Source organism: Enoplosus armatus, chromosome 15 (assembly GCF_043641665.1).
Source record: "Enoplosus armatus isolate fEnoArm2 chromosome 15, fEnoArm2.hap1, whole genome shotgun sequence".
Classification (NCBI taxonomy): domain Eukaryota; kingdom Metazoa; phylum Chordata; class Actinopteri; order Centrarchiformes; family Enoplosidae; genus Enoplosus; species Enoplosus armatus.
Genome location: NC_092194.1, coordinates 20085298 through 20101741, shown reverse-complemented (window position 1 = coordinate 20101741; position 16444 = coordinate 20085298). Strand labels below are relative to the sequence as shown.

At 44.4% G+C, this 16444-nt stretch overlaps 1 protein-coding gene across 2 annotated transcripts in view; it reads right to left on the bottom strand.

The window, feature by feature from the left end:
* Nucleotides 1–16444, bottom strand: part of fgfr3 (fibroblast growth factor receptor 3) — a 57897-nt gene that overhangs the window by 32104 nt on the left and 9349 nt on the right. For both annotated transcript variants that reach the window (XM_070920109.1, XM_070920110.1), the window contains exons 2-3: nucleotides 4830–5093; nucleotides 1436–1489 (exon numbers count right to left, since the gene is read on the bottom strand). In XM_070920109.1, the coding sequence (XP_070776210.1) occupies nucleotides 1436–1489; nucleotides 4830–5093 (318 nt within the window). The remainder of the gene's footprint in view (nucleotides 1–1435; nucleotides 1490–4829; nucleotides 5094–16444) is intronic.

Here is a 16444-nt window from a genome sequence, read left to right as displayed (position 1 = left end):
AGCATTTGTTATGGTATAAACACAACTTAAATCCATCCATTTCTCCTTTTCTGTAGGTTTCTGCGTCAGGCTCCACTTCTATCCCGTCACGTCTTCCTCTCTCACCATATTTCCATTATTTCATTTCTCTTTTTTTTCCCCCACGTCTGCCTCTGTCTGTTTGCGCCTCACCTTCCGCTGTCTCCCTACATACGGTACAACAAAGGCAGCACAGTGTGGCGTCTGGCTGGTCGGGAGCCCGCCGAGGGGTGGAGACGCTTTCTGTCTCTACGGAGTCATGCTAGCTGACAGTGAAGAGCGTGTAAAGCGCACGCAGCCAGCAGAAGCCATCTCTCACCGCTCTTTGTTCACCTGCACCTGAACTCCGCACGTCTCCGAATGCCAAAGCAGCTCACATCACAGCAGAGCGCTGAGAGGGGTGTTACCCGCCGGAGAACCAGCGGCTTTTGATCTATGCGATACTGGCGTTTAGTTTAGCGCTCTGGGGAGAAGCTTTAATGTGAGCGCAGCGAGACGGTGAGTAGTTATAAGAGCCATATAATTCCAAATACAGATATTAAACTCTAATCAGTTGAATAAATCCAATGATAGTCACGTAATTGCCAAGAAACTCTCCTTTCTAAGCAACTCCTGTGGCTCCTGCAGACACAATCTGTTATTATAATGGCAAGTGAAATGAGTCCAAGTTCTAAAATGCAGATTAACTGTTGACATAAATAATGTGAGATCATTTCTGCTCCACGAGAGGACTGCGTAACTACAGCAAACACTTTGCTTTGTGTAACGTTTGCTAATAAACCTGCGTTAGCAACGCCAGAATCCTGAAGACCTGATTAGGAATCAGAGGGTCCATAACCTTCGTAAGAGCCGTCTGGAGGCAAGTATCATGTTCTGTAAAAATACTTGACAGCATACTATTTAAACCGCCCATCTATGTTTAAGTTTGTTTTTTTTCTTCTTTTAATTAAATTCTAGTCAGGTAAACAAAAAAAGGTTGCATGTAGATTAAGATCCTTTTTGTGTGTGTATGCTTTACCTTTGTTCAAGTAGCTTAGAGGTTGCTTTAGTCTCTTTTCAGAAATGTTGAATGATTGTGTGTGTTTTTCTTTTACATTTCAATTACGATGATGATGATGATGATGATAATGTAGGAATAAAAAAAGAGTCAGCACAAAAGCTGAAACAAAAATAATTGTCTAGTTGTGTCCCCTCAACTTCATTCTGAGTCAGACTTCTTTTGTTTTTCATTTTAAAAGTTAACTTTAAACCAATTTCACACAGTGTTGTTTACCAATGCTGTCAGTTTAGTCTGACTCCCTTCAGTCTATCCCTTAAAGGCTCCAAAGTACTGCCTTACTGTTACCAAATTACATTGTTTAACTTTAAAAAATAATGTGTTAAAAAATAGTAATTAAGAATTCACCATTTCCATTACCTGCATCTTCTGGGTCTTCGTCATAATCTTCATCATCACCAGACGACAGAGAATCTTAGAAGAAAAGACAGAGTGGAACTTTTAGATTTAAAAAGATGGTGAACAAATCTTGTTGTTAACAAATAACAAATCTTATTCATGTGGACGATGTCTTCATCTTAATAAAATGGCTTTATTCTTCAGACTACTTGCACAATGTTAACCGTCAGATAACCTGAACATGACAGAGGGAAAGCTTGTAACCCTCAATTTATTTTGTGCGAGACGAGAGGGAAATAAAGACGGGAAAACAAAGCAATTTTGTTAAATGCCCAGTGGAGATTAAATGGTGTGTGTTCACAAACAAGTACGATTAGACAAATGTAAGTACAGATACACACACACACACACACACACACTAGCATATGCATGAATGCATATTAAAACTGACACTGAGAAACTCATGAATGAGTCTACAGTTCTCTGCAGCGTGGCGGCTCGCTCAGATATTACAACCAAAACATTTCCACAGACGTTACAAATGAGAGGGTCATTAGTGCTGCTGCGACACACTCCTGTGTGTGTGTGTGTGTGTGTGTGTGTGTGTGTGTGTGTGTGTGTATTCACGTGAACGGACACGCCTACAAAAACAACTCGTTCTATCTTTGCAACGCACGCTCTTGCTAACAGCTAGCGTGTCAGATGACGTCTAATTATTGTCCATCCACAGATACGACTGTTTAGATTTGCCGCTGACGTTTTCTGGTTCAGCTCCGCAGGTCCGGTTAATGAGAGCCAGCTGTTACCTCGACGACCCCGGTGAGCTACAACGGCTCCTGAAACTCCTGACCGGCAGGTTTTTAGCTTTTATTATCTGACACCTCAGCCCACTTAGACTGCACTCTGCTATTGTGATGCAGCTCGGCAGAAAGACTCACATTACAGTCTGGAGGAGATGCCAACATGCTGACGTTCAGTAGGTATAATATTTACCATTAACTATCTGCGTTTAGGGTGTTGGCAAGCAAACGTTTGCTAATTAGCACCAAACACAAAGCACAGCTGAGGCGTGATGGGAAGGTTATTAGTTCTGCAGGTATTTGGTCACAAACTGAAGATTTCCAGCTGCCATAACACACGGCAGAAACTTAAACAGGACTTGAATCAGCAAATTCTAGATGAGAAATAGCATTTATTGCAGGTAACAGGAGGTTGAGATTTGACTGAAAGCTCCAGAATATTTATTTTTGTCAAATTTCCTCAAAAATGACCCTTCAAGCTCAATAAATTCAACATCTATCTTCATACCTCCATTTAGATGAAATGATTGAACTAATGCGGTGGAACTGGGGATTTGTAAATAACCTGTTGCTTGACTTTATATACAGTCAATGTACAGACAAGTTACCATGGGAATGACGGTTGAAAATTGTGAAAACAAGACTCAACTTAAGGACAATGGATTCTCCAATTAAGCTGCAGAGTGTTGTAGTGCGGACGAGAGCCGAGGACACGGCAGGTTAATCTGTACCAGTGCATTTGGAAACATCTTAGCACGGTATTGGCTTTTGCTAAAACTGATTTAAAACCAAGTATATGCAACATATTTCACAATGTTCTGTCTGCAGCCAATTCTCTGATAGATTAATGTCGCACCTACAAAAGCTCTAAACAGAAGTGGCTCATTTTCATACGTTTCATGTTGCAGATTCGTCCCCTCACATTACAGAACCCTGCTTCCAACATGCGTATCGTGTGTGTGTGTGTGCACGATACGAGCTGGCCGCTCTCTCCGCTGGCTGGACGCCGTCCAGGTGCTAAATCTGATACCGCTCCTAAATATCTGACACCTTACTCAAATATTTGAGGAAAAACACAATAGTCCATGTGTGTTTTAGATGGAGCTGAGGCTCTGTGTTTAGAGTAGAGGGAGGAGAACGGGCATTACAGGGGGGAGAACAGGATATTGCCGCCACATACTGTAAAAAGTCTGACTTCACAAGTAATTTAAACAAGTACTGAGTGTTAAAATGATATGAAGTGCCTGACATGCGATGAATTCGCTTCCTGTGGGTTTTTTCTCCTGAAGCATGCTGACCTGGAAGCAAATGCAGTAATCTCACCTCAATGGGAGATTTTATTTTCTCTTGTTTAAAAGGAGAGAAAAACATAATCTGATTTTAAAGCTGAACGTCACTTTGAAAGATGGATGTTTTCTTCCTTTTTAAATCAGTGATGTGGGGAGTGTGTTTGCACGTGTCCTCCTGCAGTCTGGAGATGATATGTGGGTCCAGGAGGAGAAGCTGTCCAGCTCTGGAAAAGACCATTTTCTCCCCGGCTTGCAGCCAAACACATGCATCTGTGTGTGTGTGTGTGTGTGTTTGAGGAGGTGGGGGGTGAGTTGAGAGGGAGCGAACTCTCTCATTTCTTGCCACCCCATCTGTTTCCAATGATGAAATGTTTCGAGCTAATTGCTTTCTAATTAGTTGTCAATAACAGGCTCAGCTGGTGTCCATGAGTTTTACGGGAATAAGCCGCCAGACTTTTAAGCTACTGCTCGCTGCCTTCTGACCCGCCCCCCCCCCCTCATCCCCCCCCTGCATTCCTATTCCCACACTTGTTTAAGACGTTATTCACCCCCTCATACGATAATGAATTTCACCTTTGACTGTGCACCAGGAGGAGGAATCAGTGTGAAACGTGGCTGGGTGTTAGCCGGTGAAAGTCTGTGCCGGTGTGATGCTGTATATGTGTGTGTGTGTGTGTGTGTGCGTGTGTGTGTGTGTGTGTGTGTGTGCAGCTTGGCAGGCAGCAGCAGCGAGTTAAAACCGAGGAGGAGAAAATAATAGAAGTTTCCTCCTGAGCCGAGTTTTCACTGTTTTCTCACGAAGCGTTATGAAAAGCTGTCATGTCGAGACATCGCTGCTGAAACTGTTCGACTGTGTTTATTGACAGGAAATACTTCGATTCTCAGTTGTCTGTCAGACTGGACGGAAAAACCGAGGCAGGTTGGGTTTTCTGAGAGCGCCACAGGGTGCAGCCAAGGTGTCTGTTTCCATTGGAGCTCTGCTAGCGACTCAAGTATCTTAAAGAGTTAGTATGTCCTTGGTTTTATATCTTGTCACTTTTACATCTTTTTCTGCATTTTCACATTACACGGAAACATGGCTATGTCTACTTCTTTATCCAAGTACTTATCAAAATACTTTTTCTGAAAGGTTTAAGTGGTGACTTCCTCGAAAAGTGATTTATCACCGAGTGTTGTGGTTGACTCAACAAAGCATTTGGCTCAGGAACCTTCAGAAACTGCCCTTTCTGATCTAGAACATTTTTTTAAACTGGAGATTTAACATGCTCTCGTAAAATATCAGCATCAGTCCTTCTGGCTTCGTGGACTAAAGGTTGGAGTTCTCACCTGTCACCCGGATGGTGTAGTTGCTGAGCAGCGTGTTGCTGTGGGCGAGCCGGCACGAGTACACGCCCGAGTCCTCGTACGACACGTTGATGATGCGCAACATCCTCTGGCCTAGTCGTGTCCGGTTGCCCGGCACCAGCCCAGCGCCGTCTTTGAACCAGACGACGGGCTCTGAGTGGTCTTCCAGGTCACATGACATTTCCAGGGTGTCCCCCATGCCCAGAACATAGTCCTCCAGGAAGGCCGTCTCGCTGGACACAGAGTCTGCACACAAAGAGACGGCAGAGGGTTATGAGAATATTTCAAGACACATCCAACTTGATGTACATACTCTTAGAATATTTTTCATTTTTTGGTTCTAGTCCTCATTTATCAAGTAAAAATGCCAAATATTCTCAAATGAGAAGATTACTTCTTCCTATCTGCGTGGTTGGATACTTCTTTCACTTTGAACTCTTGAAATTTGAGGACGTCAAGATGACATCTCATAGACTAAATGATTAATCAATTAATTGAAAAAAATGATTTAAACAACAGACTAATCAACCATGAAATTGCTCGTAGCTGCACTCTGACATCAGGACACAATGTCTGCGGTCAGGTGACGTCCTGCTTCCTGTAAAATCAGAATCATTTGCTCCCCACAGGTATATGTTGTAGAAATGTAATAATTAAGGGTTTAAGGTTTTAGTATAAACACCTTCTTCCCCATCCACAGTATAGTTAAACTCAATCATTCAGTTTTGCCAGAATAAGAAAAGACCCCCCTCCTTCTGAAACAAAGAGGCAGTGATGCAGGATTCACCGCAGGCCCGCTGGCAAGCTATCAGCTAATCTGCCTCTGGAAGTCAGAAAAGTGTAACTTTTTATTCCAGCATGAAGGAGACAGATCTGGGCTGTGTGGAAATGACCCCCCCCCCCCCCCCCGTCAAACACCAGCTCATTTACTCCAGGAGCTCCGTGTGCCAGCTTGGTTAGAGCCAGGGAAAAATCAACATGTTTACTAGTCTCAGTAAGGATGCCGGCCTCCGCTGAGGATGGAGGAGAGATGGAGGGACACGTCTGGATAAACAAACAGTGGGTCCACTTGTGTCTCCTCTCATCCTTCCATCGGGGGTGTCTCCACGTCCACACCTCAATTACACATCATCGCCGTCAGGGAGAGACAAAAAAAGACGACCTCATGCACACTCTGGTCGCTCTGGCAACCGTTCAAGCGAACGCCACGATGTACACAAACACAAGGACGCTCATAAGCACACAGACGCATGCATACTTTCACATATGCGAGCGTGTCGCACAAACAACCGCTGTGAAAGTCTTTCAGTGAGCTGCTTGGGCAACATAGTACACAACACACACTTGTTTGCACACACAAACGCACTCCCACCCACCCATGGGAAAGACTGAATGAGGTGTGTTGAGAGTGTGATTTATGACGGCAAATACACCCACTGTTGACACGCTGAAAGGGCAGCGGCGTTACAGAGGCTTGCTGACAAGCAGCGAACGTGAACGCAGCCATCTCACAGACAGCCTCGAACTGAGATTAGGAAATTGGAATTGAGAGGCAAGGTTGAAATCAGGAGCGGCCCAGACGAGACAATCTTCACGGGGAATACATAATGGGCGCTCTAAATTATAGATGGGCTCTTTCAATGTTGCGGACGAACGCGAGCCAACGAGACGAACGCACCCTCACGGACAGACAGAGGTGCTGTTTATGTGGGAGAAGCAGCAGGTAACGCTGCCAGACGTCGGAATATTGTCAGTCCTTCAAAATCAAACTACAGAGGAAGAAATAGTACTCAGATCTCTTAATACCTCAATGGAAAAATACTCCTCCATTAGAAAAAGTACTCTGTGTGACACGTTATGTTAACGCATTAGTGATACAAATCCACAAAGTTCACTATCCACTCACAATATAAAACGAAACGGCAACAACTACTCTCAAGTATGCAGTGAAAGTCAGAGGAAAAAGCACACCATTTTCCTCAGGAATGTATTGTAGAAAATATGAAAGACAAGCGAGCAAAAGCAACCCACTAAAAATGTCTCATACTTCTGCCTGTTTCGTCTCAGCCTTGAATACTTCAGACATGCTTAAATATTTTCTTGCATGTGCTGCAGCTCATAAATAAAGTGGAGTGAACAGATGAGTAGTGAGTTGTTTTCTCTGTCTTATTACACCCATCGAAAATACTGACGATGTGAAGTCAGTAATGTGCTTAACATGGCTGTGCAGTTCTCGGCGTGGCCTCCGGCTTCGACAAGAATATTTACAACACCTTTTTTTTTTTTTTTTTTTTTTAAGCAAAGGCCCATTCAGGAGAAGAAAAACAGTGAGGCGACGGTGCACAGAGCATAAATTCAAGCCCAGAATTAATGGCTCTCTGCCTTCGTGTATTACTTATGACCTCTGTGAAAGAATCGGAGAAAATAGGTCTTAGAATATCTTCAGGTCTTAAACACGGGGAATTGGGCTTTATGGGGCAGATATAATAATCTCCGGAGACTCATAGCTCACTTTGGCTTTATGGAGCCCGAGTACTCGAGCACAGCTTCCTCTGGCAGCTCTGGATGAGCAGCAGCAGCGAGACTCGACTAGAACTGCGTCTTTGTATCAGGCACATATTTCCTGCTTTAAAGGGTTAGTTCACCCAAATTACAAACACATATTTTATCACTTACACCCAGTGGTGTCTAACCATGCAGGTAGCTGTTATGAGATATTTGAACTGCCCCTTTAAACAACAACAACCAGGATATTGAATAAAAACAGTAATTCTATTTTTGATTAGAGTGCAAATCAATTTATATGCCAAGTGCATAAACTCTTTGCATAAACCGGTTATTATTCTCTACATTTATACATGTTCTTAAAGCACACTGTGGCTGACAATATGGATTAGACATTACAGTTTATTTAATTAGGATGTGTTAATAGCAACGCAAAGCAATGCATTTGTGCGATCCTGTTAAAAAAATGAAATACTTTTGCTTTGATCCGGGGGAAATAGATAGGAGGAATGTTTGTGCACCGCTTGGATGTTTACACTGCCAGAGGCGAAACAAATGCAATTTACCGAAAGAACAAAACAAAACAAAGACATATTCCTCATACATTAAAAAACTCCATTTCTCAGGTGTCACACAAAAGAGCAAAGCCCCCTTTCTCTGGTCACCGTCAATGACAAAATATCTGTTTCTGCTTCTGATCCTGCACTTTGAAATGCAGATTTGAACCTAGAAAAAAAAGCTGCTTTGAATAAAAGTGGATTTGGTTCAAAAGACTTCACTTTGTGCCACTGCACAACCTTTCAGGACAGATCTACCAGCCACTGAGCTTCAGTGGAGACTGCAGCTGCGCTGTTGTACCTTTCAAGTGAGCGTCCTGTAATGTCCGGTCAAAGGTTTGATCACTTTGGCGAGGGACAGTTCTTTGAAATGCGGTCATGTAAGTGTGTCACAGAGAAATACGCGAAGGGAGGAATTCCCAATTAGTAAGTTCGCCATGTAAATTCCTATAGAAAAACATCCAGCTGCTGCGTGTTCCAGCTGTGGAGAGCTGTGCTGTTGTGCTGAACAGCTCCACGGAGGGAGAGAGTGGAGCTGAATGAATGTGAAACTCAGTCACCTTCCTCTGCATGTGAGCAAAGGTAAAAAAAAAAAAAAAAAAAAGCTGCAACAGCTATTTTGAGTAGCTTTCAACCTAGAGTGCAGGTTGAAATCAAAGTGGGCCAGTTTGTCTCATGTGGTTCTTCTGTGCATTTGACAGTGAGGCTTAATGAACCACAGTCCTGGAAAGACCACAATTAGGACCACATCTTGACCACAGGAAGTTTTCCAGAAACCCTTAATGGAACTCGGGGGCCTTTAAATGCATTTTGAAATCAGGAATCGTTCCAGTTTTGATTCCTTCGCCCTCAAAAAAAAATCTCCTGCTCCTGAAAGAGTACTTTAGGAGCCCCAGGAACAGGACAAACACAAACATGTGTATGGAAGTAAACAAACACTCGTCACCAGTGTGACCTGATGAATGTACGCACAGATTTACATTAACCAGGTAACTACGGTGCACGTAAACGCATCGTCTGATCACCTGCGTTCCTGTAAACATACTGAAGATTAGGAATTAAGATCTGGATTTCTTTCAGTATTTCTGACGATCAAGTCACAGTTGAAGCTCACAAAATGCGTATTTCTTAAGCATGTTTGTGCCAAAGGAAGTGAGTTCCGTTCACGAGACTATTCGACCTTCATTATTCAATTGAGGGTTTCAGCAGCAAGTTGGTTTTATCTAGTAGAGCTTTTCTAAAGGATGGTGTTGATTATCTTTAAATTAGACCATTTCCAAAGGAATAACAACAAAAGAAAGTGAGAATCCATTAAAGCCTGTTGGTGTGGCTGTGCGGTCAGAGAAGAATCTCCTGACCTTGGTTCTAGTGGTACAGAAAATATAGCTTGTACGTCTGAATGTAGCAGAAGACGCCACTTTGACTGCGCTGACGTCACGGACAGAAATTCCTGCACATATTTTTGATCTGTGTGATTAAAAGCACTAATTCAAAGGCTTTTGTCTTTTAGAAATCTTTCACGTGTACGTTCTTTGTTCTCCGTGAACCACCACGACGAACCTGTTTGATATGAAAGCACCTCATGAATAAATCAGACCTGAAGTGATTCTGACAAAGCAGATAAATGAAAGCTCCGCTGCAGCATTCTGGTGCCGTCCAGCCTCATAACAACATCGAGACATCCCCGCTGTTTCCTCGTCCGGTGCGGCATGTGTGAGCTATCGGCTGCCTGGTGTGTGTGTGTGTGTGTGTGTGTGTGTGTGTGTTTGAAGGGGGTGGGAGCACTCTCGCCGGAACCTGAAGCCAGCTGGAAGCAATGTGTGATATGTACTCTTTGAGTGTGTGTGTAAATGTGTCAGATATGTGTGTGCATGTATGAATCTGTGATTGTGGAACAGTGAATGAGGAACAGTGTGTGTGTGTGTGTGTGTGTGTGTGTGTGTGTGTGCAGTACAGGCTGGACAGTCACTCCATAAATCAAGAGGCCCCTGCCCTCCTGGCCCTTCTTACCCTCTCGGCTCAATATCATAACAAATAGCCCTTCAGAATAATATAAAGTCCCTCTTTGAGATACTGCGGCGCTCTGTCCGTTAACGCGCCGCTTACAGACTCCATCTTTTCTGTGCGTCTGAAGAGGTTTATTTATCCTCTACAAACTCCTCCAGGGGCCGGCGGGCAAGCTGCGGCCCTAGGGATAAAAAGGCCTCTTTATGTGGGAAGCCTTTCCACGCCTGCCTCTCTCCCTCTCCAACACACACACACACACTGAGGGACTGAGCGAGGGATCCTGGAGGAACAGGAAGGAGTGTCGACCAGGCCGAGGAGCTGTTGCCATGGCTGCTGTCGTATCAGGTCACAAAGAGGGAACACGGGTGACCTTTAGCTCCGCAAACACGCTTAAATCCAGTTTGTCCGACTTTTTAGCCAAACATCTATCAAGAGTTTCACTGCTTTACACCACAGGCTGACCATCTGTAGGCGGGTTACGTTGACATCAGTGGCTCATACAACACGTTTCCAGAGTCAAACGTGAAGTGAAGTGAAGGAGGAAGTCATATGCTTTTGGTGCAGTGGTTCAAAATTGACATTGCAAGATTGATTAACTTTTGAACTTATTTGAATAAAAACGTGCAGATTTGTATTCAGAAGAAGATTAAACATTGTTGCTTCCTTCTCTTCACGAGTAAATCTGTAACTACAGCATTTTCAGCTTTGTTAACATGTCTTGAACACATTTTTCACTCTGACATTTCTGTCTAAGCTTTCGACACGAAGGTTTGAGTGTAGAGCAGGTACACTGCACGTTAAAGTTAAAAATGAGACAACTGTGATACGAGGCTTGATCCTTAAACTGTTGCTAAAAAGACTGTTTTGTGTCTGAGAGTGTGCGCGACGTTTCCTGATGTGAGTGAGGAGGATATTCTCTGGATGTCACATCTGTCAGTAAACAACTAAATCGTGGCATCACTGTGCTGGCAGTTTGATGAATCCATTTTCTGCTCTGGAGGAGAGAAATACAGAGTTACATCTCAGCTGTGCTGAAACACTAAACCTGTGGGTCTCCAATAAGACCAGATATCCTCAGAAAAAAAAAGGTTTTGCCAATTTAGTACCCTTTAAGCTTCCTGCTGACTCTCCAGACTGATTTGTTTCAGGACGACGGCTTCTTGCCAGACTGCTTTGCATACAGACGCATCCCTGCAGGTTCAAACAGGCTGACAGGAAAGCTCATAAACGGTCAACGATTACAAGACTCTCTTTCTTTGGGGGGGGGGGGCTTAACAGGTACTTTTATTGAGTCTGGTAGAAAAGCAGCAACACATACCTTTTTAAACCGTATCTGCGTTTAAGCCGCTTTTGAAAGTGATGGATTCCAGATGGTCCAGGGAGACATTCGTCTTTATCAAGCTTCCCTTTTTTCCTCCTCCTCCTCCTCCTCCTCTTCACTACACTGTGCTAATAATACAACAAGGACATGTTTCCAAGATCTGCCGAGGGGGCTGCTCCCAAACCAGTGGCAAACAATTCCGCGACAAATGGCCTTTTTTATTGCAGGTAATTAGTTGTTTGCTTCTACTACTGAAAAAGTCTGGACTCACCTTGTCTTTCTGAACAGAGAGAGAAAATACTTACGGCCAACTTATTTTCTCATTTGGGGCAACAAACATGAGCGGTGAGAGGATCAGATTTAAAACGAGCTAAGTAGCAACATTTCCTCAGAAAAACTATGGCAAGTAAGATAGGAGGTAGAAGTTGAACCTGGACATACAGGGGACGTAATGCCTAATAGTTTGACCCCTTTGTTGTTATTTTGAAATAAGAGACCTCTCCCCTCCCTCCTCCCAGACCTCAGCAGTTAACTTGGTGAGATGGCCAAAGGTAAAAAAAAAAGATGATCTTTTAAAGAAATTTGCTGAGGAGCTGGAGACACACAGACAGACAGCCTGGTTCGGACCGTGATGTCCTCCACAGCAGCCCGTCTGCTCGCTGTGTCCCGCCAACAGATTCTTCTACTTCTGCTTCCTATGCTGAAAAGTGGACCGGCTGCCAACCGTTTGGCACACTCAACACTCCCTCAGACAAGCCAGCATCACATGACCTTCAAACTGGATCTGTGGAGCCCCCCAACCACCACCAGCAACCACCACCCCCCCTCCCCCATAAAGAGCACATTTCTCTTCCTCCATTTCACAGCTATGCCAATTGTAAATCCTGCTCGTCCTGGAAAAGCTCCCTCTTCTTTTTACCCCCACCGTTTTTTTTTTTTCTTTTTCTCTTTTGCAATGTGCAGTGAAAACCCCCCTAATCTCTGTTTAATATGGTTTGGCCGGATGTAAATACCTTCGGACAATGCCCTTAATCTGGGCCAGCCTGACAACCTCACACCGTTGCAGAGAAGCCTGCCAGGAGGAGATGGAGAGAAAAGAGGGATGGCTCGGCGCAGATCAAGGAGGAAAGAGGAGAGAGGGGGAGGGAGGGGAGGCTTTCCCCAGCTTGTTGCCTCTATTCTTCGCCGAGCTGAGCCGCACTTTATCAAAAGAGCTCCTAAAATCAAGTTAAAGATAGACGTTGCCTCTAAACATCCCGCCCCGGCCTGTGCCAGCCTCACCCTTCCTCCCTGCCTCCTCCTCCTACCCCCCCCCCCCCCCCACCCCCCCGGTGCCTGGCCCTCGGCTCGGCTGTGCTAACGAGCATCGGAAGCTACTGTACATCCAGAGCATCTTGGCAGCGTCCAATCGTCTTTGCTCCTTTCATACCCTCATCATCACCCCCACCTGCCCTACATCCCTCCAGCCTCAGAATAGGGCCTGGGTTTGGTCCATGGTAATTGTCATTCCAAAGACGAACTGGCCTAGTTTCAATTCAACAGACAAGTGTAAGAAGCTCGGCCCACAAAAGCCAGGATGTCTGCGAAGTGTGTGTGGGGCTACTATACAACATAATTACACTTCCCTTACAAACACGCAGGAACCAATCCGATTACAAGGCGGCTTTTTGGACGTCAAAGCGTCTTTTTTAAGCAGCAAGTCGTCTATATACTTAATGTTCCCGTAACAAAGAGAGCAGAGGGGATATTTTGCAAGTCAGCTGTGCAATATATTGATTTAAGGTCTCTCTGGGAAAACCACACACAGACTTTGGAGGGAAAACTGATGCTCAGTCAGCACTACTGTATCCTGAGAGCTTTGCTGAATCAGGGAAGTGATCAGACAAAAAGCAGAAATTGGGGCAAGAGCACAAAAACAAAGGTTTGCAAAACCTAAGAACAAAAAGAGTCTATTGAAATCCAGAAATTACCCCAAACTATGCCCACCATGCTATCTGTTGGTGAATGCCTCTCGTGACGGTGTGGCAGCAGCAGGTTCAGGTGAAAATCAAATGCTGGAAACTAAAGTTGTGTTCTTAAAATGCAGTGAGTAAGGATGGGAGGAAATAGGATTTATTAGTCATTGCTAATCTTGTACCTCAAACTTCTGTTACTTCCATGTTTTAATGGCATGTATGACAGAGCGTATGGTCCTCTGAAGGCTGCGATTACTTCCTTTTCTTAAACACAATGGTTGTAAAAAGAGTCTTCCCAATTTCCCATTGTGATAATATATAACCTATTTCCAGGAAGTTCAATTGGGAAACTGTTTATAGATATGATTACTGTTTTTTTGGCTAATCCTGTGATTGAAATACCTTTAAGGGACATCCAGTATTTAAACCACAAATGATCTGAATGAATTACAAAGCGTGTTTCTAAAAGTTCAAAGTGAAGTCTGAATGCGACAGAACAGCTGATGGAAACCATCTCTGGACACACTGACACAGCACGAGGAGACGCCTGATTGAAACGTTAAACTCTGACCTCCGCTGACCCCGACCCCTGCCCCGACCTCTCAGTGTGTACCCCCCCAACCAACCACCCACACACACACATCTTTAGATACTCTCCAGCTGGGATGTCCTGCTCTGGTGGTGATAGTGTGTGTGTGTGTGTGTGTGTGTGTGACATGGTGACAAAGACATCAGTGTCATGGAGTGTATCAATGTAAAGGCACACTGGTGTTTTGGACTTGAACACACACACACACACACACACACACACGCAAACACACACACACACATATATACAAATAGACTAAAGCCTTGATTGTTCTGCATCGAGGTGTCGCCGTAGCAACGCTGCAAACCTAGACAGCAGCGTTGTGCATTCATCCTATAAGAAAAAGCCACAGTGATCGTGTTCACACTCTCTCACACTGACTCTGTGTTTCAGAGAAGTTAACAACGGTGACGAAGCTTTAAACTGAAAGTTAAAACCTCGTATGGACTTTGTTCATTCATCCGTCAAGCATCACCAGAAACATCTACAGTTTAAACTTGCAGCATGAATTTGTAAAAACTGTTTGACCTGATGAGGGTCTGAAGGTGGAGGCTGGGGGTGGGGGTGGGGGGGGCGTTTACTGCTCTGTTTATGATGCTGTTTATTAGTGCAGTGGGAGTGCGTGGGTCCGTCTCTCTCAGCCTGGTTGTTACCTCTCTACGTGAAACCTGCTGTTGGTCTCAGCTGCCATGTGCTTCTGATCACCAGGAGCGCCCGCAAACACTTCCTGAGCCGCTTCCTGTCCTGTACTGGCCTGCTACTAGGCAACCAACCGCCAAACTCTTCATCTGTCTTCTCCCTTTCTACTCTCAGTCTCTTGGTAATCATTTCTTTCCAAGATGAAAAACCAGGAATGTGTTGAAGAGAAAGCAGAAAATGACAATGTTAGTAACATGCGGACTCCCCGGGGTCTCCGTCTGAACGTGGTGAAACGCAGGACTGGTGTGTTAAGATTGTTTGCTTATGAGAGCAGGACGAGAGCAGGAAAGCCTCTAATCCCATCATCCCTCCCTCCTGCCTCCCTCCAGGACCTGCCTTCACTTACAGCACACACAGGCCACAGAGAGGAGCCTCTGTTTGGGAGAAAGAACAACTGGAGCACAGTTGTCCTGAGACATCTATACTAACACAGCCTGAACTCTGTACCAAGGTCCTCTGGAACCGGGGTCGACATGAAACATTATTAATAAATTAAGTATTTAGCCAAAACATCCAACATCAGCTGTTGTATCACATGTATCTCAAGAGATGGTGTTAGCATCGCTAGCTAGTTAGCGGTGCCCTGCAGGTACCCGGACAGCCCGACATGTCTATGGTAAACACTTCAGTAACCGGGGTGACTGCGCCTGTATGGGCTTCACTCCCCTGCGGCCTACGGCCCTGCTTTGCCATTCAGTAAAGAGTCAATGGAGTTTCCTCAGGAGGACAATGCAACAGTATTGTGCTTCACACATGAAAATGTTCAATTGCTCTCCTATTCAGCCGGCGCCAACGTGCCACTGAGCAAAGCGCTCGTACTTGACTCCCGACTGCTCCAGAAAAGCAGCTCATTGGCTGACGGTTTAGGGCCGCAGTTGAACTGGGAAACAGGAATATGAAACTACTGACTATCAATTGATCTCTTGATTATTATATTTGTAAGCATTTTTTTTTTTTGGAAAGTTGATAGTATGGAGCCCCAAACTATTTAATTTACAATGATATAAAAGAGAAAATCTTCATTAAGTGATTATCTGCAATCAATTAATTGACCAATTGTTTACACACTATTTCAAGAGATAGCTGTTAAGACTGCATTTGTTGTATAAAAGGACCATAATTGCACGCAGTTTGGGGGGAATCTGTAGGACTGGACCACAATGCACTGAAAAACATTTCAACAAAAAGTAAAAAGTCTTTCTGCTTGGTTCTTTTCTTCCAGCATTTAGCTTTGATGTGTTTTGCGTCTTTATCAGATGCATCTCTGCTCTCTGTTGTGAAGTCTGACTTTATAGTTCGTGTCAGTTAGAGGCCGCTGTATCAGCAGGGTGTCAGAAACTACTGAAGGAGTTTAGGTCAATGTTGGTGCAACTTCTCCTCGTCAGCAGTCGATAAAGGTTAAAAGATGACATCGTTTTAAGAAGTCTGCTACCGAGTGATGCTTAAAAAGACCATACGCACTAGAAAGCAGGGCTCTTCCCTGGATAAACAAAAATAAGGGCCGGGCTAAATGTGAATATATAAAGCAGATAAACTGTCGTATGCTGCATCAGTGACGAGGAAGTTGTCACATGAGGAAAAAAATGCAGCCAATTACCAGATACACCGCACTCAAGATAACATTTCACAGGAATTTTGAAAGAATTTCTGACCTGGGTTATTTTCAAAAACCAGAACTCGAGTCAGCTCGACTGTCACACCGAAGTCTCTCTTTCTCTTTTCTCCGTTACGCTCTGCAGACGGTACAAAGGTTTATTATTTTAGCTCTACTGGCAAAATAACATAAGGGGAGAGACGGGGTGAGGGACGTGGGAGGGAAGGAAGCCGAGTTTGGTTTCAATATTACATGTGTCAGCTGCCCTGGATGTGGGGGGGCTTTAAACAGAAGCAGAGAGCCTGGACCGTTTTGAACGAAGCAGCGACGGAGGAGGTGAGCAAAGACGATGGATCAACCAGCTGAGAGA